This window comes from Arvicanthis niloticus, chromosome 1 (genome assembly GCF_011762505.2).
Source record: "Arvicanthis niloticus isolate mArvNil1 chromosome 1, mArvNil1.pat.X, whole genome shotgun sequence".
Classification (NCBI taxonomy): Eukaryota; Metazoa; Chordata; class Mammalia; order Rodentia; family Muridae; genus Arvicanthis; species Arvicanthis niloticus.
In genome coordinates this window covers 18288219-18315020 of record NC_047658.1, presented here as the reverse complement: position 1 = coordinate 18315020, position 26802 = coordinate 18288219, and the positions used below count along the sequence as shown (strand labels likewise).

Here is a 26802-nt window from a genome sequence, read left to right as displayed (position 1 = left end):
GGGACTGAGTGGGAGGGGCTTGGTGTGTTCTGTGAGGTGGGTGCGAATGGCCGCCACGCCTGGGCTCTCTGTTTCTGTGACCTCAAGTTTTTGAGTGTCCACTGTGTGGCAGAGACAGAACTTGGGGACACAGTGGCAGAGAGACAAGAAGAGCCTGTTCCAGCTGCTCCTGTGTCCTTGGAGGAGCTAACAGATGAAGGGAGAGCACCGAGTTCTCACACTTCCTGGTAGACAGGGCAAAGGACTACTTAATAAAACATACATACAACCCAGCACCCAGAGTGAATGCTCAGGTGACTCTGAAGGTGTGAGAAGAAGGTCGTGTTGGATTTTACTTAGCCAGGGAGTCACAGAAGGCTCCCTGGAGGGGAGCGGACTGACCTGTGCAGCCTAAGCAGTTTTCCAAGCAGACAGCTTGTGCAAAGGCCCAGAGGTGGCTGGGAACATGGTGGGAATAAGGGATGGAAGAAGGCTGCGGGGGGCGGGGGGGCGGATAGGAGGTGGCACGGGTCTGTCATTCAGCACTAGGGACAACAAGACAGAACAACTGTTAAGTGCAGGACCAATCTCTCTTACAGTTCAAAGACAGTTTGGGCAAGTCAATAGCACCATGTTTCCATACGGAAAACGAGTGTGTTGCTCAGCAGTGAAGTTCCTTTCTAGAATCCCCCAGAGAGAGGCTGGGGGTATGGATCAGTGGTAAACACTTGCCACGGCCCCGCTTGTGGCGCCCCTGGTGGCCGCCACTGACCCTGCCATCACCCCTGCAGGCTGGGAAGCTGGAGCCGCGCCTGGTGCTGGACCAGCTCCGTTGTAACGGGGTCCTTGAGGGCATCCGCATCTGCCGCCAAGGCTTCCCCAACCGCATCCTCTTCCAGGAGTTCCGGCAGCGGTAAGCTGTGCCAGCAGAGAGCCCAAGGGCCTGGGCAGGATGGGAGCCAAGTCCCCACAAGGCGAGCTCAGCTTGGGGGCTGGATGCCAGGTTACCAGCTTCAGGAACGCAGTGTGAAAGGGGCCTAGGGTACAAGTTGAATTTAGGGTTACTTCAGTGTGTGATCCTCTGTACTTAAAACAGAAGTCAAAGCTGGGCATCGTGCTCTTGGGAGGCAAATACAGAAAGATCTTTTGAATTCAAGGCCAGGCCTGGTCTACATAGTGAGTTCCAGGGCAGCCAACGTTACAAAATGAGATCCTGTCTAAAAAAAAAAAAAAAAAAAAAAAAAAAAAACCAAAATTTCAAAAGTGCCCCATCCTAGTGATGTGGTTTGCATTGCTAATGTCTACGAAGCCTTGTCATACGGTCTCTCATGCCACTGTGGCCCTCTTCCCCTCCATCCTCCCCTCTGGTCGCAGCTATGAAATCCTCACCCCGAACGCCATTCCCAAAGGCTTCATGGATGGCAAACAGGCCTGTGAGAAGATGGTATGTAGGGGCGGGGCCAATGGTTTGTGGCACAGAGCTGTGGAGGGGTGGGGCTTTGTGGTCTGAGGTGGGGCCTGTTCAGTGGGTAGAGCCCATGGCTGGGGTGGGGAGGGGTTTCTCTTGCTGGGGCAGGGCCTGCAGATGGAGGTGGCGTTAACTGCATGGGCAGGGCCTTTGGTGTTGGGGTGTGATGTATGGAAAGCATTGGGCCTTCAGAAAGATAGTTCGTGAGGCCTGTGGGGTGAGGTGAAGCTCATAGCATGAGAGTGTGGTCTGTGGCAAGTGTAGGGTCTGGACAGGGATCCAGGTGTGTGTAGGGGACTGTCCCATTGTCCTTCCTCATACAGTTTCTTTTTCTCCATCTCCTCCCCTCCCCACTCTCACCCCTCAGATCCAGGCCCTGGAGCTAGACCCCAACCTGTACCGTGTTGGCCAGAGCAAGATCTTCTTCCGGGCAGGGGTCCTGGCCCAGCTGGAGGAGGAGCGGGACCTCAAGGTCACTGACATCATAGTGTCCTTCCAGGCAGCGGCACGGGGCTACCTGGCCCGTAGGTGAGGAAACCAAGCTGTGTTAGGTGTTGTGGGTCAAGGCTGGGACGAGGCCAGCAAACACTCAGAGGGAGCTGGGGTGCTGCGTGCAGCAAGAGTTCAAAAGTTTGGGGTCCAGCAGGACACAGTGTTTGGCCCCAGCCAATTGCTCAGGACCCCAGCTGGATGGGTGATGTGTCTTAATGGAAGATCTCTGGATGAGAGAGAATGAAAGCTGCCTATGGCAGGGCACCTGGCCTGTCTCAGGTTCCGGTTGGAACAAATAGCTAGTAGAAGGGACAGCCCAGGCCCAGGATGGGGCCTATGGACCTCACCCAGGGATCCTGGGGAACGAGGAGAGCTGTGAGCCAAGGGCAGGGTCAGTGTGTGAGGATGGACTGAGAAGAAAGAAGGGAGGCTGAGGCCTGGGCTGAGCCAAGAGCAGCATGGGTAAGATTGGTCATAAAGTCTGCTGTGGTGGGCATTCAGCTCAGTGGCCACGAGGCTGACTGAGCATGTGTGAGACCCTGGGTCCCATCCTCATGGCGATGTACACCTGTCATTCCTGAACTGTGGAGGTGGGAGCATCAAGACTTCAGAGTCAGCCCGAGCTACATGAGACCCCTGTGCAGAGTGGCTGCTTTCAGGGCCAGCCCCCACACTCAGCGGTGTCCCCACAGGGCTTTCCAGAGGAGGCAGCAGCAGCAGAGTGCTCTGAGGGTGATGCAGAGGAACTGTGCCGCCTACCTCAAGCTGAGGAACTGGCAGTGGTGGAGACTGTTCATCAAGGTGAGGGAGGCTGAGCCTATGCCTCGGCTCAGGGAGGCGGGGAGGGGCCCATCTGCCTGCCCGTTACCCAGGAGTCTTTAGACGGCAAGTGATTTGAACTAGTCTGATACAGGACACTAGGGTGAGGGTGGAGGTGGGGGTGAAACCTGCCTGGAATCTGCACACTGGGGAGGGTGGGTTGAGGCTGTAACTCAGTGGGCGTGTGCTTGTTCAACATGCATAAAAATGTCATCCCAGAACTCAGGAAACAGGAGGATCTGGTGTTCTACGTCATCTCTGGCTATAGAGTTTGATGCTAGCCAGGGCTAGCCAGGGCTACATAAGCTCTTGTCTCAGAAAAATAAAAGGGGGGGGGGATAATACCATGGTTTAGCAGATTAAGGGTGTTTGCCACCAAGCCTGATGACATGAGTTCAATCCCCAGGACCCACACTGTGGAAGGAGAGAACTGATTTCCAACAAACTTGTAAAACCACCACCACCAAACAAACAAACAAATCAAAAGAACAGGCAGCTTCAGGTGCAGCTGGATCCAGAACAAGCCTGTGGTCTCCAGACCATCCTCAGGTTCACAGGGATAGTTTACATCAGCAAGGGTGACAGGCTGCAGGCAGGTGGTGGCTTCTCTTTCCTGGAGCTACTGTGCTTTTCCCTAGGTGAAGCCCCTGCTGCAGGTGACACGGCAAGACGAGGTGCTGCAGGCACGTGCCCAGGAGCTGCAGAAAGTTCAGGAGCTGCAGCAGCAGAGCGCACGTGAAGTGGGGGAACTGCAGGGTCGAGTGGCACAGGTGAGGAGCAGGCCATGTGACATAAGGAGTGAGGCCTAGGAGGACAGTGGGTCTGTGTGGGAGTGGCCATGGTGTGAGGGGCGGGGCTTTTGAGTGGAGCCGTTTCCACCAAGGGAGTGGGGGATGTGGGGCAGTGGGTGGGCATAAAGGCATGGTCAAGATGGTAAGGAGTATGGCTCGGGGCGGGGCAGTATATGAAAGACAGAATGAAGAGGGTGAGGACGTGGGACTCTGTGTGTGCGTGTGTCTCTGTGTGTTTGCGCACGCGCGACTGTGCGTGTGTGTCAGGGTCGGGCCTGGAGGGCAAGTAAGATGACTCTATGCAGGGCCTGTTTGATCGAGAGAATTCCTATGGTGAGGGGCAGGGGTGGGGTTCAAGCTTGACTTCAGCCCTTGAGATACGGCTTTGATTCGAACCGCAAGGTGAAGAGGTTAGAGTGTGGATCTTTGGGTAGAGATATGGCAGAGCAGTGTGGATGAGAGGACGAAGCCAGGGCTCAAGACACAGGGTCTGGCTGCGCCCAGGCAGGGTGGTGGGTGGGTGGTAGGTAAGAGGTGGAAATGTGGGGGCAGCCTGGGGGGGGGCCCTGACTGGTACCCACGGTCTACAGCTAGAGGAGGAGCGTGCGCGCCTGGCTGAGCAGCTTCGAGCGGAATCCGAGCTGTGCTCTGAGGCCGAGGAGACACGGGCGCGACTGGCAGCCCGGAAGCAGGAGCTGGAGCTGGTGGTATCAGAGCTGGAGGCACGAGTGGGCGAGGAAGAAGAGTGCAGCCGGCAGCTGCAGAGCGAGAAGAAGAGGCTGCAGCAGCACATCCAGGTGTGGGGACCTCAACACCCCTGTCCACCCTGTCTTCAGCCCTGACCCCAGCAGGCCACCCTCCCGTGACACTCTCCCAAATCTGTGTGTGCTGAGGGAACATTCGAGTTCTTTTTCTGCATGAATAGAAATCGTTGCCCATCTTCAGGGGCCATGATGGTGTCTGGTATACACTAGACACTCAGTAAGTGCTTGTCAAGCCAATGAATGGACAAAAAGGGGAGACAAGGAAAAGCTTGATGCTGCCCAGTCACCCAGGATATGGACATGTGTAAAGCCACAGCCTTGGGGTCCCCTTCCCCTCTACCCCCCACAGGAGCTGGAGACCCACCTGGAAGCCGAGGAGGGTGCCCGGCAGAAGCTGCAGCTGGAGAAGGTGACCACAGAGGCCAAGATGAAGAAGTTTGAGGAAGACCTTCTGCTCCTGGAGGACCAGAATTCCAAGCTCAGCAAGGTGGGGCCTCTGGGCTGCACAACATCCTGGGTCAGCGGGAGAAGCCTCTGGGGCCGTGGGCACACCAGAGCAAGATAGGGTAGATGGGCTCCTGCGGGGATCCTGGTCCAGTGAGCAAGGAGTCGGGGGTGATGGCGAGGGTGAGCTCCTCCATGGGGATGGCTGAAGTGTTGTTCATAAGAGCAGCCCACATCCCTCCATGTGCTGGTGGCTTAATGCTACGGGTGAGTCCCTGAGGTGGGCTGGGAAGGGCGGACGCTGGGGAGGTAGCAAGGAAGCAAGGGTCCCGAGTCTCTTTTGTCCCCAGGAGCGGAGGCTGCTGGAGGAGCGCCTGGCTGAGTTCTCCTCGCAGGCAGCGGAAGAGGAAGAGAAAGTCAAGAGCCTCAACAAGCTGAGGCTCAAGTATGAAGCCACCATCTCAGACATGGAAGGTGAGCCAGCGGGAGCCAGGGTGGGCCGCGTGCATACCGACGACCTGCGGGCAGAGGGTCCGGGGACGAGGTGGATGGGGCCAGGCCTCAGATGCAGCCCTCACCTGTCCTCGTACCCGCAGACCGGCTGAAGAAGGAGGAGAAAGGCCGCCAGGAACTAGAGAAGCTGAAGCGACGGCTGGATGGGGAGAGCTCGGAGCTTCAGGAACAGATGGTGGAGCAGAAGCAGAGGGCGGAGGAGCTGCTGGCACAGCTGGGCCGCAAGGAGGACGAGCTGCAGGCAGCCCTGGTCAGGTGAGTCTCCCAGGAGTGGCCCCGCCTCCACCAAGACACAGAATGTGACAGTCGTCAAGTGCTGGGCTCCACCCAGTTATAGATCAACTACCGTATACAAGCCATGGTGCCTATCTGAAACACATTGGCCGTACTTCGTGTGAGGCCTTCCGAGACACCTTGGCTTGTGGGTACAGCTCCACTGCAGGGGCGTTAAAATGTGGATTAGAAAGGCTGGAGAGAACTCAGTGGTTAAGAACACTGGCTGCTCTTGCAGAATATCCAGGTTCAGTTCCCAGCATGGAGGCTCACAGTTGTCTGTAACTGCAGTTCTGTGGAATCCAACACTCTGTTCCGGCCTCCGTGGGCACTGCAGACATGGCACACGTGCACTCATTTGCATAAAATAAAAATAAATGTTTTTTAAAAAATTCAGGTGGAGAAATGATTTGAGGGCACTTCTGGCCTCCACTTGTACACACAGAAGTTAAAATGGCCCAGCACTTGGGAGGCTGAGACAGGAGCATTGCCATGAATTCAAGGCTAGCCTGAGCAACTTAGAAAGATCCTGTTCTAGAAAACACCAACCACAACTCCCAAAGACCCATGTAAAGGGCTGGGCACATAGCAGGAGCCCAGTGCCACCTAGGAGAATTGTGGGTAGCATTCTGCCCAGGAGAATGAATAGGAAGAATGAACAGGAATCACATGACCAGTGGCAGAGCCAGGCCTTGAATCCCACATCTGATCTCTCCAGCCCCTGAACCTCATCCTCAGCTTTGCCTGCTTGAGTGCAACCCCTCCTTGGTCCTTGTCACACCCCCAGGGTAGAGGAGGAGGGTGGTGCCCGTGCCCAGCTGCTCAAGTCCCTGCGAGAGGCACAGGCTGGCCTTGCTGAGGCCCAGGAGGACCTGGAAGCTGAGCGGGTAGCCAGGGCCAAGGCGGAAAAGCAGCGCCGGGACCTGGGCGAGGAGTTGGAGGCGCTGCGTGGGGAGCTGGAAGACACGCTGGATTCCACCAATGCCCAGCAGGAACTGCGGTAAGGAGATGTGGTGGGAAGGGATGGGAGAATAGTGGCTGGGACAGGGAAGGTGCGGCAAGTGGGACACACACACACACACACACACACACACACACACACACGCACCATGCACCAGCTCTGAAGGTGTGAATGGAAGAGTCAGTCAGACCCAAGCCTTGCCCTTGGGCTACCCCATTCTTAGGGAACTTTGGTTGGTTTTAGTTTCTTGAGACAGGGTTTCTCTATGTAACAGCCCTGGCTGTCCTGAAACTTGCTCTGTAGACCAGGCTGTCCTCAAACTCACAGAGATCTGCCTGCCTCTGCCTCCCAAGTGCTGGGATTAAAGGCGTGAGCCACCACCCATCAATGCCAACTCTCTTTTAAAAAAATTATTCATTTTATTTATATGAATACACTGTAGCTGTCTTCATATACCACAGGAGACATCAGATCCCATTACAGATGGTTGTGAGCCACCATGTGGTTGCTGAGAATTGAACTCAGGACCTCTGGAAGAGCAGACAGTGCTCTTAACCACTGGGCCATCTCCAGCCCCGGTGCCAACTCTTAAATGAAGTCTAGGTGCTGGAGAGATGGCTCGGTGGTTAAGAACACTGGCTGCTTTTACAGAAGATTCGAGTTCAGTTCTCAGCATGCACATGGTAGTTTAATTCTCTATCTCCAGCTCCAGGAGATAGGACGCCCTCTTCTGGCCTCCTTGGGCACTGCAGTCACATGCACAAACCCACACACATACTAACAGAGATTTAAGCCAAGTCTGTGGGAGACACTCTGGAGGCCGTTGCTGAGGAGTGGCCCTGTGAGAAGGGTTTGAGGGGGTAAAAAGGAGGTGACACCTGACGACGCACTCACTCCTTTATGTATCACCACCCAGATACCTTGGGGAATGTATTTGTTACACAATGAAATGCCTGACAAGAGGTGACTTGACAGGGAAGGTTTCTGGCAGAAGTGTCTCCTGCCTGCCTGTGGTGTGGGAGCTTGCTGTAGGGCTGGCTCCAATCTTGACAGAACAGCAGATGGACTCTGGCAGGAATCCAGACTGGCTGTAACCCTCAGCCTCCCTGTGTCAGCTGGACCTCTTGTCCCAAAGCTTCTCCAGCCTTTCAAAAGAGTGCCTCCAGCTGAGCACTGAGGCAGGTGGTGGGACGAGCTGTTGGGGAGCTTTTATATCCAGACCCTCCCAGGAAGCACAGACTACAGGCTCCATCCCTGGAGGAAATGGAGAAGGAAGCCATGTCTGGTTCTCCTCATATCCCACAGTCCTCCGCTCTGAATTCCTGTCCCCTCTCCCCTGCCCACATGAAAGGTCCAAGAGGGAGCAGGAGGTGACAGAGCTGAAGAAGGCTTTGGAAGAGGAATCCCGCACTCATGAGGTGGCCATGCAGGAGCTGAGACAGAGGCATGGCCAGGCCCTGGGGGAGCTGGCAGAGCAGTTGGAGCAAGCCCGGAGGGTGAGTAGGTAGCAACCGGCCACCCTCTGGGATAACCTTGAATAAGAGTTAATTGAATAACTACTTACACTGAATCCTTGGTGAAAAGAGAATATTGAATAAAAAATAACAAGGGGATGAGGGGTGAGCCGTGATGACGAGTGCCCAGGGCTCTGAGGTAAAGCCTCAGCAACTCCACCCATTCCGTGCAGGGCAAAGGTGTGTGGGAGAAGACCCGGCTGACCCTGGAGGCTGAGGTGTCTGAGCTGAAGGCTGAGCTGAGCAGCCTGCAGACTTTGAGACAGGAGGGTGAGCAGAAGAGGCGACGTCTGGAGTCCCAGCTACAGGAGGTCCAGGGCCGATCCAGCGACTCCGAGCGGGCTCGGTCTGAGACTGCTGAGAAGCTGCAGAGGGCCCAGGTGGGCAGGGTCGGGGAGTGTCATGTGACTGTTCTTGGGGGGGACTGTGAATAGTTTGACTCTAAATAGGACAACAAGGACGAGAGAAAAGACTCCATCCCAAATATTTTTCATTTTTGAAGCAGAGTTTCTCTGTGTACCACTGGCTGTCCTGGAACTCACTCTGTAGATCAGGCTGGCCTTGAACTCACAGAGATTCTCCTGCCTCTGCCTCCTAAATTCTGGGATTAAAGGCCTGAGCCACCACACCCAGCTTCCCCATCCCTTTTCATTGCTGAATGGTGTTCTCACGTGTGTGTCTGCTGTTCACTGCCCATCTACCTTGGTGGCATGGCTGTGGCTCTCTCTTTGGATCAGGCTTGAACACAGCTGTGCAATTTCCCCGTAAGCACAGGGGGCAGAAATTCCTCTCCTCTGGAAACCCCTAATACTTGGCCTCTGTGTCGGTACTGTGTCAGACCCTGGAGCAGCAGTTAGACCCTGGCCACGGCACTGGCTTCCCACCATGCATACAGCCAGGACTTGGGACAGAGGTATCAATAAGGCCCACCGTGTTGAACTGCTCTGGCCAGCTTCACTGTCTTCTTTCCACAGGCGGAACTGGAGAGCGTGTCCACAGCCCTGAGCGAGGCTGAGTCCAAGGCCATCAGGCTGAGCAAGGAGCTGAGCAGTGCAGAGTCCCAGCTGCACGACACCCAGGTGACCCTGCTCGTCCCCTCTCCCTCACACCGTCCTCTACTCTGCTGCAGACTCCACCTGTCCTTATCATCCGTTCCACCCACAGGAACTGCTGCAGGAGGAGACCAGAGCAAAACTGGCCTTGGGGTCCCGAGTGCGTGCCCTAGAGGCTGAGGCAGCTGGGCTCCGGGAGCAGATGGAAGAGGAGGTGGTGGCCAGGGAACGGGCTGGCCGCGAGCTGCAGAGCACACAGGCCCAGGTGGGCAGTAAGACCCGTCCGGGGACCATGGCCCCCATGGGGCTTTCATCTGCCTCCCTTGCTGGGTCCCCACTGCCATGCCTGCCCCCGACTTCCCTGTCCCCACAGTGCACAGTGTGGGTGATAAGCCCTGTCCCTCTGAAGCTCCTCTTTTCCTAGGTAACACAGGGACTCCGTTCACTCTTCCTCACAGCCTGCGATGGCTCCCAGCACCCTGGACAGAGCCTCGCCTGTATTTCCCAGTAACGTCTGCAGACTTTGGCTCTTCCAGGCTTAGGATCTTCCCTCCCTTGTAGTCGGTTGCTCGTCCCATCCACCCTCCGTTTTACTCTGGCTAAATGTTGGCCACCTTGGGCTCTGACTATTCTAAGCACGTGTCTCCCCACCAGATTATGAGTCCCTTCAAATAACTAACCCTGATATGTATAGGAAGCCTTAGGAGACGCCAGCAGAATGAGTGAGCCTTCCACTGGCAGGCTCCTATGTGTACTTCAAAACCCATCTCCAATGGAGACTCTTCCCCATCTTGTGGACTCCCCAGATTATCTCCTCCTCTTCTTCCTCCTCCTCCCCTCCTCCCTTTCTCTTCTTCCTCCTCCTCCTCCCTCTCCTCCTCTTCTCTTTCTCCTCCTCCCCTTCCTCTTCTTCTCTTTCTCCTCCTCCCCCTCCTCTTCCCCTCTTCCTCCCCCTCTTCCTTCTCTTCCTCTTCCTCCTTTTCTTCTTCCTCAGCCTTTGTCACTTCGCTTTGGTCTGGGGGTTCAAGGGCAAATCCCATTTAGACTGAGTGCTGGGTCATGCTGAGGGTGCCAGTACCCTGGAAGAGCTAGGTTGATAGTTCTCAGGGTCTCAACTCTGTGAGGCAGGAGGGCCCAGTGGTCAGCTCCTCCCATCCTTAGGCTTCAGTTTACGTCCACACCACAGTCACTCACAGCCATCACCCCTACACCCATTTCCTCCCTGCAGCTCTCTGAATGGCGGCGACGCCAGGAAGAAGAGGCTGCGGTGCTAGAGGCCGGGGAGGAGGCTCGGCGCCGTGCAGCCCGGGAGGCAGAGACCCTGGCCCAGCGCCTGGCAGAAAAGACTGAGGCTGTAGAAAGACTGGAGCGAGCCCGGCGGCGGCTGCAGCAGGAACTGGATGATGCCACGGTGGACCTGGGGCAGCAGAAACAGCTCCTGAGCACACTGGAGAAGAAGCAGCGTAAGTTTGACCAGGTGAGTGCCTCAGTTTACCCAGCTGGTCACCCCGAGGAACCTGAAACCCATTTGAATACTGGGAGAAACTTGCTAGGAGAGGGGACATTCAAGACAAGTTTTAAAGTGGATATAGGAGTGTGTGTCACAGGCAGGTAGGTGCTGACTCTGCTAGAAGGGAAAGAAAAATCTACAGAGCAGGTCATTCCGAGCGCCCTGCTTTACCTGTCACCCCATTGCTTGAGTGTCTCAGTTTGAATAATGATGTACAGAACATCCTGACGGTGACTACACCCTGCCGCAATTGTCCTGTGCGTTGCTGCTCCCATCTCAGCCTCAGTTTACCCATCCAGAAAGTGTGAATCATATTAGGTATTCCACATCCTTGAGGATTAAAATAATCCTTGCAGATGCCAAAGGTCCGTGTGCCCGTCAGCATTCTGTTACTGCAGCAAACACTAGAGGCAACTGGCTTAGGAAGGAACGAGCGTTATATTGGCTCATGGGTTTGCAGGGTTTGGTTCTCGGCTATTGGTGCTATCGCTGACAGTTCTGTGAGTCAGAACATCATGGTGTCAGCATGTGGGAGGCACAAGCAAGTCAGACTAAGCTCTTTTCAACCATCCCTGCCTAAGTTTCTATTGCCCACAAAGCCCGTCAATCACAGAGGAGCTTCCAGTCCCCACTGTCTACAGGGAAGGTCATGTGTCTTTCAGATTAAAACATTTTCAGAGGGCCGGTGAGTTGACTCCCTGGTTTAAGTGAAGGCTGCAGTTCAGCCTCTCCAGCATCCCTGTAAATGCTGGCTGGGTGTGGTGGCCACCTGTAGTTCCAGCCTTGGTAGCCAGCAGAGCAAGCTGGCTAACTGTCTCTCTCTATTTCTTGTGTGTCTTTGTGTATGTGTGTTTATTTCTAACTCTGTCTCTTTCAAGTATCTCTTCCCCCCTCTCCTCCCTTTCCCCACCCTCCTTCCAGTCAACCCATGTCCCCTGTATTTTTCTCTACAGCTCCTGGCAGAGGAGAAGGCTGCAGTGCTACGGGCTGTGGAAGACCGTGAACGGGTAGAGGCTGAAGGCCGGGAGCGAGAGGCCCGGGCCCTGTCACTGACACGGGCCCTAGAAGAGGAGCAGGAGGCACGGGAGGAGCTGGAGAGGCAAAACCGAGCTCTGAGGGCTGAGCTGGAGGCACTGCTGAGCAGCAAGGATGATGTGGGCAAGAACGTAAGCAGGCTGTGGGCGCAGTGTGGATGGGAGGTGTGTGAGCGTACACATGTACTCACACTGAAGACACTCCAGTCATGTGCTCACATAGCAGACACTGCAGTCATGTGCTCACACAGCAGACACTGCAGTCATGTGCTCACACAGCAGATATGCAGTCATGTGCTCACACAGCAGACACTGCAGTCATGTGCTCACACAGCAGACACTGCAGTCATGTGCTCACACAGCAGACACTGCAGTCATGTGCTCACACTGCAGACACTGCAGTCATGTGCTCACACAGCAGACACTGCAGTCATGTGCTCACACAGCAGACACTGCAGTCATGTGCTCACACTGCAGACACTGCAGTCATGTGCTCACACAGCAGATATGCAGTCATGTGCTCACACAGCAGACACTGCAGTCATGTGCTCACACTGCAGACACTGCAGTCATGTGCTCACACAGCAGACACTGCAGTCATGTGCTTACACAGCAGATATGCAGTCATGTGCTCACACAGCAGACACTGCAGTCATGTGCTCACACAGCAGATATGCAGTCATGTGCTTACACTGCAGTCATGTGCTTACACAGCAGACACTGCAGTCATGCGCTCACACTGCAGACACTGCAGTCATGCACTCACACAGCAGACACTGCAGTCATGCGCTCACACAGCAGACACTGCAGTCATGCGCTCACACAGCAGACACTGCAGTCATGCGCTCACACAGCAGACACTGCAGTCATGCGCTCACACTGCAGACACTGCAGTCATGTGCTCACACAGCAGACACTGCAGTCATGTGCTCACACAGCAGACACTGCAGTCATGTGTTCACACTGCAGACACTGCAGTCATGTGCTCACACATCAGACACTGCAGTCATGTGCTCACACAGCAGACACTGCAGTCATGTGCTCACACAGCAGATATGCAGTCATGTGCTCACACAGCAGATATGCAGTCATGTTCTCACACAGCAGATATGCAGTCATGTTCTCACACAGCAGATATGCAGTCATGTGCTCACACAGCAGACACTGCAGTCATGTGCTCACACAGCAGACACTGCAGTCATGTGCTCACACAGCAGACACTGCAGATATGCAGTGCTCACATGGCCAAGAGCTCTGCTCACCAAATGACAAATGAGCATTCTACACACACTTGCAGGGTGTGAACAGAGTCCTCCATTGCAGTTGGACTTTGGTAACTTTGTGGGTTGTGGGTTCTTCTTTCCTCCACCCTTCCTTACCCTTCCTCCTCTCTTTCAATCCCTAACACCAAATAGGAGAGAGAAAAGGACAGAGGGGAAAGGGAGTGACGATATCATTAAGCTACTTCCTGCTGATTAGGGGGTTGAGTTCCTTGGGGCAAGATGATCTTCTCCGTCAGGATATCTAATTTCTTCTTGTTGTTTCTTCTTTGTGCACGACTGCTTAACAAGCCATGACTAACAACCAATAACCACAACCCACCCAGCCTCTCAGGGTTCTAGCATTTATACACCCTCTGAAGAGTCCCCAGAATTCCAAATGTCACACAATCATAGAAACTATCAACTGCTGTCAAAATCATGCTCTTGCTAGAGCACGAGGCAAATCATAGTCACCTGCTGTGGACAATCTGAACCAGCCACATATCCCACACTGGGGATTAAAACAAAAACATATTCTTACACTATTTCTGTGTTTTTCAAAGAAACCAAAACTCAAAAATTGTCATTACACTCCATCACACATATAATCACAGTTGGTTTGATTTTTTTTTTTCCCCAGATAGTGTTTCTCTATGTAGCCCTGGCAGTCCTGGAACTAGTTCTGTAGGGTTGGCCTCGAACTCAGAGATCCTCCCAAATGCTAAGATTAAAGGCATACATGACAACACCCTGCTTTTCCCTTTCTTTCTTTCTTTCTTTCTTTCTTTCTTTCTTTCTTTCTTTCTTTCTTTCTTTCTTTCTTTATCTCAAGCTGATTTGGAACTCCTGGCAATTCTCCTGCCATGGTCTTCTGTGTGTTGAGGTATGTGCCACCATACCTTGCCAGACATACGTCATACACAGAACATAATTGCCATTCACATGTTCATAACAGGAATGCTATTAAACACAGGCTCATGCATGCGTCCAGGCCTGCACCTCTAGGCCTGGCTGGCCAGTGTCTCAGTGTGGATCACGGGATAGGGAATAAGTGGATGTGGGCCCAGTGCTTTTCAGATTGAAACCCAGCAAACCATCATGGAAGTGGCTGGCAGCAGCAGAGTTGCAGGGCTGAAGGCAAAGGCAGCTTCTCCGGGAGGTGACAGCTAAGCAGAGTCTCCCACAGGTTATGCCTGGTGCTTGGGGTTTTGATATAAACCTCCCTCGAAGATACAGAGCGCCCAAGTTGAGGAAAGAATGGTGGTAGATAGTGAGTTCATAATAACTGGGAGGAACTGACAAGGTGGCTCAGTGGGCAAGAGCACTGGCTGTTCCTCTAGAGGCCCCAAGTTTAGTTCCCAGCACTCACACCAGAAGTTCACAACCCTCTATAACACCAGCTCCAGAGGATCTGGTGCCCCCTTCTGGCCTCTGTGTGTACTGAATGTACACATGCATATACCCATACACAAACACAGATATACACAATTTAAAACAATATATTATTTATTTTTACAAATCAATAGCAATGTATCTTTTTACACTCTTTAAAAAGATTTGTTTATTTTTATATGCATTGGTGTTCTGCCTGCATGTCTGTGTGAGGGTGTCAGATCCTCTGGAACTGAAGTTACAGACAACTGTGAACTGCCATGTGGGTGCTGTAGATTGAACCTGGGTCCTATGGAAGAATAGTCAGTGCTCTTAACTTACTGAGCCATCTCTCCAGCCCAATAATATGATTTTTAAAAGCAGTTTTGTAGAAAGAAGACCGAGTCAAAGATACACCTCATGAGAGTGTTGTTAGGGAGAATTGTAGGCTCCTGGGTGTAGGAGGTCACGGTGGGGCCCTGAAGTGGAGAGCATTAGAAGAGAACCCTCCACCCATAGCTCAATGTGGGTCTTGAGGGGAGAGAGTTTAAATTCTGGAGAAGGAATGGGCTTCTTGCTGTAGTCGGTTTTCAAGCACATTCTCACTGCCCTGAGCTTCAAGGACAAGCGCTCGGACAGAGACCATGGAGGAACCCTGCTTGCTGGCTTACCTAGCTTTCTCTTTCTTTCCTTTCAGTTTTCTTTTCTTTCTCTTTTTGTATTTTTAGACAGGGTTTCTCTGTGTAGTTCTGGCTGTCCTGGAACTCACTCTGTAGATCAGGTTAGCCTTGAACACAGAGATCCACCTGGATTAAAGAAATGCATCACCACTGCCCAGTTCATAGCCCAGGACCACCTGCCTAGGAATGCTGCTGCCCGTAGTGCTAGGCTCTCTTGTATCAGTTAATAAGCCAAACAACCCCCTTCCCTCAGATGTGACCACGGACAAGTCTGATCTGGTCAATTCCTCAATCAGGGCTCTTCTCTCAGATGATGCTAGGCTGTGTCAGGTTGACAATGCTAACGAGAACAGGGATGAGTTCCATACCATATGACCTAGTCTTTGTGCCAGAAGGTTCAAGGCATTGTGAATAGTAAAGTCTAACTCAAGGATGGGGTCAGTGAGACAGCTCAGAGGATAAAGGTGCTTGCCCCCAGGGCTGCCGACCTTAGTTTGATCCCCGGGACCCACGTGGGTGGAAGGAGAGACTGGGGTTGTGGCTTCTTTCTGAAGGGGGTAGCCATAGATGGGTGCTGTGACTTCACAGGGGCTGAACAGGAAGTGTGCTCTGGTTACCTGGGTGCCTTCTGGCTAGGCTTGAAGTGGTTTTACATGTTTAGTTCACCTGTGTTGGTCTGTGAGGCAGAGTCATGTCAAGAAGTTTTGTTCTCTCTCCATCACCTTAAATAGGCATGTTCTCCTGACCTCACCGCAAGATACTGTCATCCAAAGAAGCCCTGTCTTGAAAAACCAAAACAAATAAAAAAACAATTAAAACCAATCATCACATACAGGTTTTCATAAAATGTTCTCAGATCGTTTAAAATGACACCTGGTAGGTGCTCGGTAAATTGTGTGAATGAGCTAACTGACTCGCTTAGGCCTCTCTACCAGCTACCACTCTGCTCCCCATCATGGCCTCCCTTCTACTCAGAACACCATCTTAATTCTGGCCCTGACCTCAAACTAGCTCCCCTTTCCCACCAGGTGCACGAGCTGGAGCGAGCCCGCAGGGTGGCTGAACAGGCAGCCAGTGACCTGCGGACACAGGTGACAGAATTGGAGGATGAACTGACAGCCGCAGAGGATGCCAAGCTGCGCCTGGAGGTGACTGTGCAGGCCCTGAAGGCTCAACATGAGCGCGACCTGCAGGGCCGTGATGATGCCGGCGAGGAGAGGCGGAGGCAGCTGGCCAAGCAGGTACTGTCTGGCAAGAGCTGCAGTACGCCTGCGCCACCCTGGCGCGTGCACATGGGAAGGGAGTTCTCTTCTGTGAGCATTTTCACCAGGGTCCACTTGCTGTCCACCCCTACCTAGAGAGCCACCTTTCTGCTCTGCCAGGAGGCAGGGACACAACCGTGCCACGGCCGACATATCAACTTTCCCTAACACACAAACCATCCACTTCAAGGATGCACCCACCTCCAACTTTCACTGTCAGCCTAAGTGACATGCTGGTGTCGATAGACTTTTCCTTAGGAAGTTTAAGTAGAGTTTTACCCTTGATAGAAAAGGCATGGAGTGACCATAGAAAGGATTCCAGTCCAGTTTGGTTGAGTTGATAGGGACTTGCTTTATAGCAGTGAGAGTGACTTCAGGCCACATACGGAGCAGATGACTCCACTAAAGAGCCTGCTCTCCCTCAGCAAATGCTTACTACTGTGTGACTCCGGGAGGGGAGCTTTTGAATGTTCTAAAGGAAACAGATATAAAACAGGGGAGGAGGGAAGAGGCCAGGAGGGACCAAAAGGCCAAGGTAGGATGAGTCATAGAGGAGGAATCCGGGTGCCATGACCTCTAACCTCTCTGACTGGCTCCAGCTGAGAGACGCAGAAGTCGAGCGGGATGAGGAACGGAAGCAGAGGGCACTGGCTGTGGCTGCCCGCAAGAAGCTGGAGTTGGAACTGGAGGAGTTGAAGGCACAGACATCTGCTGCTGGGCAGAGCAAGGAGGAGGCAGTGAAGCAGCAGAGGAAGATGCAGGTGAGGGGGGACAGGGGGGAGGGCTCGAGGGTGGGAGGGGCCAGGGATCCAGGGTCGGAGGTCTGGCCCAGGCACCTTCACCGGCAGTAGTGACTGAATTAGTTAGCGGCTTCGGAAAAAGCTGGCCTCTGATGTGTGTTCGTTCTTTTTTATCTTTTCATTTCATTCATTTTTAGATGTTGGACTTTGAACTCTAAGTTCATCATTTAATTAGATAATAAATTTAGTACCACTGAAGATGGAACCTAGCGCCTTGAATAATGAATGCTCTTTCGGAGATTCTAAGCGTGGGCTTTACCAATGAGCCATGCTCCCGCCCTTCACTGGGGGATTCTAGGAAAGGGCTCTATCATTGAACCACACCCCCAGCCCCGGCTATTTAAACCGGCAGGTGCCTGTAGAGTATTACTATGGGGCAGCAGTCAAAAGGGCCAGCCAGTTCATGCATCCAGAGAAAGGTTCCCTTGTTCAACCCCTTCGTCAAACATGTAATAGTAACTTGTACCACTGTAGCCCACCTTCTTTATCACTGGCCCCTCAAAGCAGTGCTGGACTCTCCGTGGGTGGAGAAAAGTTTGTGCTGGCCTCTCCTCACACTCCCAGGCAGTGTCCACAGAGGCACAGGCTAAATATTCTATTCTGGCTCTCTTTAAGAAGAGATTAACTATGGTTTAGAGGAGTGGAATTGGCCCAAAGAGACACAACACACACAGGCTCTGGGGCAGACAATGGGCTCTGTGCTGGCCCTGCTTGCCCTGGCCCTGCTAGCAGGTTATGAGTTCCCTCAAGGCTGGGGTTTCTGGACGCAGCTTAACTAAACCCGTACCTACCCAGGCCCAGATGAAGGAGCTGTGGCGGGAGGTGGAAGAGACGCGTAGCTCCCGCGAAGAGATGTTTACCCTGAACAGGGAAAGTGAGAAGAGGCTCAAGGGGTTGGAAGCTGAGGTGCTTCGTCTGCAGGAGGTAAGGTGTGGGCAGGGCCTTGTGGGAGGCCCCAGAGTGGGGCGTGGGTGTGGCTTAACTGGAGGTCCTGGAGGAGGCGGGGCTTAACTGAAGATCTTGGAGGTTAGGCGGGGCTTTTCAGAAGGTCTTGGGAGGGGAGACTTTGGAAGTAGGCGCAGCTCCCTGTGCCTGCTGCCTTCCCGAGTTGGGAATCTTGTCCTGGGGGCTGTTGGAAGTCAGAGCAGGAGCTGCCAGGGCCTGTCCTATAAAGATGAGGAAGACAGACGCCAAGAAGTCAGGGGCAGGAGGCTGAAGTGTAGAAAAGTCTGGGGCCCAGGGTTGACATAGAAGAAGAGGAGGCACAGTCGGGTAGGAAGGAAGACATGTGGATAGCATGGGGGTAGGCCCCGTGATGAGAGACATGGAGGAGGAGCATTGGTGGCCAGCGCTAGGAAAAATCCTCCAGTCAGCAGGAAAAGGCCAAAGGACAGAGAAGGGTTAATACCAGTGTCTTGACCCCTCACCCCTCTGCTCTTGACTTGTCCATGTAGGAACTGGCTGCCTCAGACCGAGCACGGAGGCAGGCCCAGCAGGACAGAGATGAGATGGCAGAGGAGGTGGCCAGTGGCAACCTTAGCAAGTGAGTGTCCTGGGGCCGCGGGCTGTGGGCTAGGCATGCTCCTCTCGCTGGCCTACCCTCTGAAGCCACACCTTACTCTCTAGGGCAGCCACCCTGGAAGAGAAACGACAGCTGGAGGGGCGACTGGGCCAGTTGGAAGAGGAGCTGGAGGAAGAACAGAACAACTCGGAGCTACTCAAGGACCATTACCGAAAGCTGGTGCTGCAGGTGGGCGTGGCAGGCAACCCCTGCCAGCCAGATCCACCCCTCCCCTACCCCAGTCTTCTGGAGCTCTTGTTCATTCATTTGATAGGAGGGCCTTTGATGTGAGTTTTAAGGGATGAAGAGGAGTTCGTAAGTCAGGAAGGCTTGACTCATTGGTTCATCAAGCAAATCTGAGGTCTCTCAGACAGACTTGAAACAAGAATTAAGTGAACCATCAACGTGTGGCAGCTCAGCTGTAATCTCAGAATTTTCCAGAGTTAGGGGAATTGTCACAGGTTCAAGGCCAGCCAGGGCTACAGACACTGACGAATACTGACGAATGTGAATACTTCACATCTCGTCTGTTCCAGCCAGGAATGTGTCATCGCTGCGGGTGAAAGTATAGGGTTCTGATTGTCAGCCTCCCAGCAGTAACCTCATACTGGCCGTGAAGTCACAGCAATCCTCCTGCCATAGCCTTCCGTGTTCTTGCAAAAACAGACCAGGCCCAAGGTTGTGTAGTGTTATATGGCTCTTCTCCTTTTTCCAGTGTTTGAGGCGGGGTCTTCTGATAGCCAGGAAGTCTTTATGTAGCCTGTGGGTGCCCTTGTACTCCTGATCCCCCGATGCCAGGCATGTGCCACCAGACCAGATAGATTATGCTGTACAGGGAAGCCAGGGCTCCTTGTACACTAGGCAAGCCCTCTACCAACTGAGTTTTTGCCAGCCCCTGTCACCATTTTCTTTACAATTAAAATTTTAAAGGCTGAGGGAGGGCTGCTGCCACATGAATGTACCCTGGGAGGCGGAGATGCGAAAATCTTTAATCAGCCTGGGCTGAAGTGTCTTCTGCTGCCCTGTGATTTCCGAGCAAGCTGAGGGTGTCGAGGTGCTATTATTAGGGCCAGGGCCAAGTCTACACATCTGCCAGCTGCTATGAATGGAGGCCTCATTCCTCAGATGACCCCCCACAGGTCTCTGCTGCCTGTGCTACCTAGGGCTCAGACTCTCTGGTGGGAGGGGCCAGAGCCTACCTCCTTCTCCTGGGCTCCGCAGGTGACCCTGGTGCAGAGGAGAGTGTGAAGGGCCTGAAATAGTCCAGTTCACAGCCACAAATTTAGAGCATTTAAACAAGTTTGTGACCATCTCTGGGACTCACTAAAATAGCAAACCTGAACCTGGCTGGGTATACGCCCGTCATCCCAGCATTTGGGGGGTGGAGGCAGGAAGATCGGGAGATCTAGGTCATCTTCAGTTGTATTGTGAATTTTAGGTCAACCTGAGTAACATGAGACCCTATCTCAAATAAAAATGTTAAGGCTACATTTAGATAGATTGAAATAATTTTGAGTACATTTAAATAAGTTTAAAAGATTCCTGTTCATTAAAAAGTAAAGGGTGTGGTCTGGTAAGGACCGTCTTTCCTGGACTTGTTCAAGGGCTGTTGCTGACTTCTTCGTACCACCAGACTCTGTGCTATGCATTTACCAGCCAGGAGCTCAGCTCGACCCAGAAGGTTCCTGGTGTTGCCACCAGCTTCATTACAGTGTCCCACCTTCTTTCTGGCTACAGGTAGAGTCCCTCACCACAGAGCTGTCTGCTGAACGAAGTTTCTCAGCCAAGGCTGAGAGTGGAAGGCAGCAGCTGGAGCGGCAGATCCAGGAACTGCGGGCCCGCCTGGGTGAAGAGGATGCTGGAGCCCGAGCCAGGCAGAAAATGCTGATCGCTGCTCTGGAGTCTAAACTAGCCCAGGCAGAGGAGCAGCTGGAGCAGGAGAGCAGGTAAGGAGGGAGGATGCTTTGCCATGGAAGTAACTCCAGTCCATGGAGAGTACCGTTTATGCAACATTATTGCAGCTAGCTACTTCTGTGTAACAAAATACCCAAAAACTTACCACTTTAAAAGGCGTTTATTGTTCTGAATATTGTTCTAGCTAGTAGATCCTTTTGTGCTAGGCTTGGGTGGCTTGTCTGGTGTATCTTTCATGATAGGAGAGTCAGCTACATGGTTGTGCTTCCTTGGGCTCATGCACGTGTAAAAGCCTTGCCCAGGATGACTAGATTAACTTGGTTCTGTTCCTTGTGGCCACTTATCTTCCAGCAGGCTAACTCAGGATTACCTACATGGCAGAGCTGGGGTCTGAAGAGTAAGGGGCACTGCCAGTAGCTTCTAGAGGCTTGGAGCTTGCACAGTGACACTTTAGCCATAAGCAGAACAAGTCTTGTGATCGCTCCAGTCTATAGCCACGTGGGAGCAGCTTCTTCAGTCATATGCCAAGGGTGTGGGGACAGGAAGGATCGAGAACTCATCCCCCTGCTTCCCCTGCCCCCAGTCAAACCATCACAAGAAGGAATGTCTTTTTCTTACATAAAAAGATGCTGGGCTCTGGGTCACTGTCTGTATTTCCCCCATGGTCACACAATGGCTTAGCACCTCATAGTTAGAGGCACGCATACTCAAGGTTAGAGCCAAGAAGCCAGTCTAGAGTGATGGCTCAGGGGCTAAATTATGTGCTGTGAAGTGAGAGAACCTGAGCTCGAAACCCCAGCATAGCACCCACAGAAAAGCTGGACGTGGTAGTGTGTGTCTGTGATATAACATTCCTGTAGCAAGATGGGAGGAAGAGGCGGGAGAATCCTGGGAAGCCTGCTGGACAGGTAGCAGTGTGTACATGGCAGTGAACTAAGAGGCCTGCCTCAAACAAGGTGGGGGAGGTAGGCCTGTGCTGAAGTTGTCCCCCGACAACCCTGCCCCCGTCCTAGTTTTATTTCTGTTGCTATGGCAAACACCTTGACAAGATCAACATAAGGGAGAAAGGGCTTCTTCAGCTTGTAAGCCACAGTCCATTGTTTTGGACACATCAAGGAGGCAGAAGCCTAAGCAGCTGCTCACAGTCATAGTCCAGCGTGCTTTTGCTCAGCTCAGCTTCTCTTTTACACAGTTCACCCAAACCCAGGGAAAATGCTACTCACTTGAAGGCTGGGTCTTCCCACATCATTTAACAGTCAACACAATCCCCACAGGCATGCCACAGCCCAGCCTGATCTGGCTACTTCTTCCATTTGATTGATTCTGTGTTGTCTCAAGTTAATCAGAAGTAATCCTCAAGCCAGGCTGCTGATGTGCTTCACACCTTTGATCCCAGCATCCAGAGGCAGAGGCAGAAGCAGGTGGATCTCTGAGTTTGAGGCTAGCCTGATCTACATGGAAAGTTTCAGGTTAGCCAAGGCTACACAGTGAGATCCTGTCCCATAAAACAAAACAAAACACCACCACCAAACAAACAAAACTAACCAAAGAAAAGAAAACATGAACTGAGGGGGACACTGCAGGTGTCAGACAGGGAAGCCCACCACGCAAAGAGATGAAAGCGAAAACCTCTTTCAGATTGACTTTGTCAACCTGGATCAGACTTTGGGGAGTCTGATGCCAGATGGCTCTTTGTCAGTTTTTTTTTTTTTTTTTTTTTTTTTTTTTTTTGGTTTTTCGAGACAGGGTTTCTCTGTGTAGCCCTGGCTGTCCTGGAACTCACTCTGTAGACCAGGCTGGCCTCGAACTCAGAAATCCGCCTGCCTCTGCCTCCCAAGTGCTGGGATTAAAGGCGTGCACCACCACCACCCGGCTCTCTTTGTCAGTTTATTTAAAACACAATACAATATGGGAAAAAGTTGCCAGGCAAGAATCATTCCTACTCCAGTGCACAGTAAAGCTTAAGGTGTGGCTTAGAAGTCCTTAACAAAGCATGTGTGATCATGAGGGAGGGTTTTATATTTAAAAGGCCTAGGATCTAGTGTGGTCTCTGACCAATAGCATAGAGGTCAACCAGCCATAAAGTATGTGTGACATCTCCCCTAAGGATGGGTTTACCAGGGATTTAAAGATAATGGTCTAGCAAAGGAGAGTCTGGGATAATCCCTACAGGGAATTTGGGTGAGGTGTACCTCTATAGCAAAACATGGGTGAGGTCTCCCACCACGGATAGCAAGAAGGTCACCAGGAAGTTAACAAAATCCACCCCCAGCCTTCTGGGAAGGGAAACGGGCATTTCTGTGTGCTTAACATTTCTGGTTTCACTTGTGATCTGTGCGCACAAGGACCTTTGTGCCTCCAATAGTCAACCAAGAGATTAACATTTTTTTTTTTTACAAAGGACTAATAAGGTGGCTTAGTGAACTTGCCACCAAGTTCTGAACACAGTTCCCAAGACCCACGTGGCAGAAGGGGAGATTCAACTGCAAGTTGTCCTCTGACCTCCACTGCACATGGTATGCCCATGGGCACACACAAATATAATTAAGTGAATGAAGCAGGAGGCAGTGGCAATAGAGGCTGAGTTTCCTGTCAGTGAACCTCCCATGATACCTGTCAAGAAACACTGCACTCATCAAATTCATCACTGAGCCCGACACATAAGGACCGTCTGGTGCAGCAGGCATCCCCTGGCTGTTGAGAAATCATGGGACCACAGCACCAACAGTTTGTTGATGCCTGGCTGCCATTTATATAGATGTCACACCCATGGGCCTTGTGTGATGTATAGAAAAACAGATCAGACAGGCCTGTCTGTCTATGATCCCTGATTTCCAATTTGGCATTTCCACCTCAGTACGGAGGACATTTGAATTGCTCTGCATCCAGAGGCAGGTTGGGGCTGGGTTAAAGTGGGTAGAGTGCTTGCCTGGCATGCACAAAGCCCTGGGCTTCATCCCCAGCACTGCATAAACGAACTGGGCATGATGGATGGTGCATGCCATATCTGTCATCCCAGCACTCGGGAAATATAGGCAAGAGGATCAGGAATTCAGGTCGTCCTTGGCTACATAGCAAGTTGGAGGCCAGCCTGGGCTACACGAGACCCTGTCTCAAAACCATCAACATCACAGGAGACATCCTGGGAACATTAGCTGTTTTGCAGCCAGTGTCTGGCTGAGTGGGAGGCAGCTGGAAAGTAGGAAAGAGGAAAGAAACCCAAGGATGGGACAGCCACCCACAGTGCTGTGGTGACAGAGGGTTTCCTGGGCCACCACCTTTCCTTCTTTTTAGGGAACGCATCCTCTCTGGCAAGTTAGTGCGCAGAGCTGAGAAGCGGCTGAAGGAGGTGGTTCTTCAAGTGGATGAAGAGCGTAGGGTGGCTGACCAGCTCCGGGACCAGGTGAGCAGATGACATCACCACAAATAGTAGCCAGTAGGATCAAAACCAGGAAATAACAGCTACCCTGGCCTGACAGGTAGCTCAGTGGGTCATCCCAGTTATGGTGGAAACTGAGGCAGGAGGATTTCTATGACTTCCAGGATAGCCTATGCTACAGTGAGAGGCCCCTTCTCAAACCAGCAGCAACAATGAAAAATATCCTGTATGTAGTCTGTAGGTGACAGAGCCTAGATGTGACTACTACAGATCTATGCCCAGGAAGAATCTCTGTGTCCTTAAAAGCTCAGCTATGCCTTGTTTACTATTCCTTACATAAGTGATTATTGAGTATGGTCTTTGTGCCAGGCACATTGCAAGGCCTTTGTAGTAAGGTGCTGGTCCAGAAGGTCCTGGCCCTCACAGTGGTCACATTGCTGGCCTAGGAAAACTATTATACAACCAAACAAAGATAATGCCAGACTCTGGTGAGGGCTATGAAGAAAAAGAATGAAGACACAGGAATGGAGTCCCTTGTCCAGACTAGATGTTGGGAAGGGCTAAGGAGGTGACATTTGAATTAAGATCATACAGGGGAGGTCATAGCCAGATGTAAAGAGCAGGAAGTTCAAAGGCCCAGAGGAAATTAAATGAGCAAAATGAATCAGTATATCTAGAGAGAGGAATATAGGAAATGAAGTCAGGATTGGAGATGTGGCTCAACTGGTAGAGTGCTTAGCTAATATGCCAAAGACCCTGGTTTCCACCCAGCAGTGCACATGGGAGATGAAGGCAGGACCATCTGAAGTTCACCTCTAAAGGTCATGTTTAGCTCCATATTGAGTTCAAGGCCAGCCTGTGCCACATGAAACAAATGAAGTCACATGATATGTGTTCTTACCCTGGAGAGAGGTGGCAGTGTCTGCGCAGATCAGGGTGAATACGGTGTCGTCACTGAATTCATCAGAGACATGGACACGAGGAAGACTATATTAGGGCTGGCCTTAGGGCACTTATGGAGAGCTGTGAGGGTTGGGGTAGCTCTAAGTATGCTAGTACCCCTCCAATGCATCACATGACTTTCAAGGAGCCACATGTTTATACCAGGCAGGGCACTGTCAGCCCAAGGAACCAGTTCCACCAGGCCAGCGTGTTTATCAGTGAGTGTTTACCATGTTCCACCAGTGAGTTTATCAGGGTCACTTACAGGAACATGGGTCACAGACACCAAAACCCCCCACCTCACCCCAGCCTGAGTGATGGCTCACAAACACTGCAGCCCCAGAGGCCCACTCCTCTCAATTTCCTGCCTGCCTCCTGCCTAAATGATCTTGCATTCCAAAGACCACGGTAACAGAATGGAGTAGGGGTGGGGTGTACCGATCTCACTGAGAGGGGCTGGAACTCTCTGTGCCTTGTGGAATTGCTAACAGACCCTTCACTGTTGCTCAGCACCGACCTGTCTTGTGCATATTTTGTCGCCAAAACTGAAGGTCTCTCATTAGGTCACCACAGCTGTTCCACCCCAAGATGACTCTGGCCATGCAAAGAAAAGACTAAGGCAGGCTGGAGGCTGGTGTGAGGAGCACAGGGTGTGTAGCAGTAGGCATCGGAGACACCATAGGAATGAATGATCTGGTTCTCCACTCAGCTAGAGAAAAGCAACCTCCGGCTGAAGCAGCTCAAGAGGCAGCTGGAGGAGGCAGAGGAGGAAGCGTCGCGGGCACAGGCTGGCCGGAGGCGTCTGCAGCGGGAGCTGGAGGACGTCACTGAGTCTGCAGAATCCATGAACCGGGAGGTGACCACGCTGAGGAACAGGCTCCGGTAAGTTACCCACTTGCTGGTACCACCCTGGAGAGGAATGCAGGACCTGGCCTAGATGGCCTGCAGGCAGACAGGACCCCAGGGAGCGGAGGAGGCTGCTGCCTGTCTTCCCACCTGTGCTTTGCAGTCTTGTTTGCCCATTTACCAACCTTGGATCGCAGCTTTTCCTGTGCCCATCTAACCCTTTCTCGGTCTGCATCTTTGTCCCTGTCTCTCTCACTTGTACACTCTCCTCCCACAGGCGCGGCCCACTTACTTTCACCACTCGAACTGTGCGCCAGGTGTTCAGGCTGGAAGAGGGCGTGGCTTCTGACGAGGAAGAGGCTGAGGGAGCAGAGCCCGGTTCTGCACCAACCCAGGAGCCTGAGGCTCCGCCCCCTGCCACACCCCAATGATCCAGTCTGTCCTAGATGCCCCAAGGATGCCCCTTTCCAGTGCCCGTCCTGTGCACTTTGAAATGACACTGTCCTCTGGTACTTTCTGTCATTGATGAATCTTACTGGTACCCCAGGACCCCTGCTCACTGAGGATCCCAAATCAAGGCCCCAAACCAAGGAGCTGGGTGGGAGGGAGGCAAGGGTGGTCACGCTTGTTAGAGAAACAAAATTGAACATGGATGTGAAGGATGTCCTATCTGCTCTTGTTTGCAGTAGGTCTGTCCCCTGGAGAGGGCAGGCAGGGTGCTTCCATCCCCTCCCAGTATCTTGCCCTCTTTTTTGGGGGGTGGGGGGTCTCTGTGTCCTCATAGGGTAGTGCTCATGGTCCCTCACGCTCCACACACTAAAGAAATAAACTGGCTGGACCCTTCACCGTGGCTTTGTTCCTAACTGGGAACCAGAGCTTGAGGGACTGCTTCAGCGTCTGTAATATGTGAGAGCCTTCCTAGGAACAGGGTATTTACAGTACAATAGAAATGAAAAAAAAAAAAAAAGAAGAAGAAAGGTGTCTTACTGTATGCTAGGCAAACCATTGTGTCCTCAGCTTCCTTGAGCGTTGCTCAGAGAGTGAGACACACCTTACTAGCCCTTTCAGAGGAGCAGAAACAGGCTCACACAGGCTGAGCTTAGCCTCCAGACACAGGAAGCCTGAACCAGGATCGGAGCCACACACAGTCTGGCTTCAGGGTTGGTAATTC

At 52.5% G+C, this 26802-nt stretch overlaps 1 protein-coding gene across 3 annotated transcripts in view; it reads left to right on the top strand.

Moving 5' to 3' along the window:
- Nucleotides 1-26476, top strand: part of Myh14 (myosin heavy chain 14) — a 61012-nt gene extending 34536 nt beyond the window's left edge. For all 3 annotated transcript variants that reach the window (XM_076933336.1, XM_034510314.2, XM_076933343.1), the window contains 25 exons: nucleotides 771-892; nucleotides 1354-1423; nucleotides 1815-1975; nucleotides 2632-2740; nucleotides 3397-3528; nucleotides 4140-4346; nucleotides 4663-4800; nucleotides 5108-5231; nucleotides 5354-5525; nucleotides 6331-6543; nucleotides 7856-8000; nucleotides 8192-8398; nucleotides 8993-9097; nucleotides 9183-9335; nucleotides 10299-10547; nucleotides 11534-11746; nucleotides 15956-16168; nucleotides 16789-16950; nucleotides 17785-17913; nucleotides 18444-18532; nucleotides 18616-18739; nucleotides 20288-20496; nucleotides 23759-23867; nucleotides 25495-25667; nucleotides 25909-26476. In XM_076933336.1, coding sequence (XP_076789451.1) covers nucleotides 771-892; nucleotides 1354-1423; nucleotides 1815-1975; nucleotides 2632-2740; nucleotides 3397-3528; nucleotides 4140-4346; nucleotides 4663-4800; nucleotides 5108-5231; nucleotides 5354-5525; nucleotides 6331-6543; nucleotides 7856-8000; nucleotides 8192-8398; nucleotides 8993-9097; nucleotides 9183-9335; nucleotides 10299-10547; nucleotides 11534-11746; nucleotides 15956-16168; nucleotides 16789-16950; nucleotides 17785-17913; nucleotides 18444-18532; nucleotides 18616-18739; nucleotides 20288-20496; nucleotides 23759-23867; nucleotides 25495-25667; nucleotides 25909-26062 — 3882 coding nt within the window. In that variant the 3' untranslated portion in view covers nucleotides 26063-26476. The remainder of the gene's footprint in view (nucleotides 1-770; nucleotides 893-1353; nucleotides 1424-1814; nucleotides 1976-2631; nucleotides 2741-3396; nucleotides 3529-4139; nucleotides 4347-4662; nucleotides 4801-5107; nucleotides 5232-5353; nucleotides 5526-6330; nucleotides 6544-7855; nucleotides 8001-8191; nucleotides 8399-8992; nucleotides 9098-9182; nucleotides 9336-10298; nucleotides 10548-11533; nucleotides 11747-15955; nucleotides 16169-16788; nucleotides 16951-17784; nucleotides 17914-18443; nucleotides 18533-18615; nucleotides 18740-20287; nucleotides 20497-23758; nucleotides 23868-25494; nucleotides 25668-25908) is intronic.
- The last annotated feature ends 326 nt before the right edge of the window (nucleotides 26477-26802 follow it).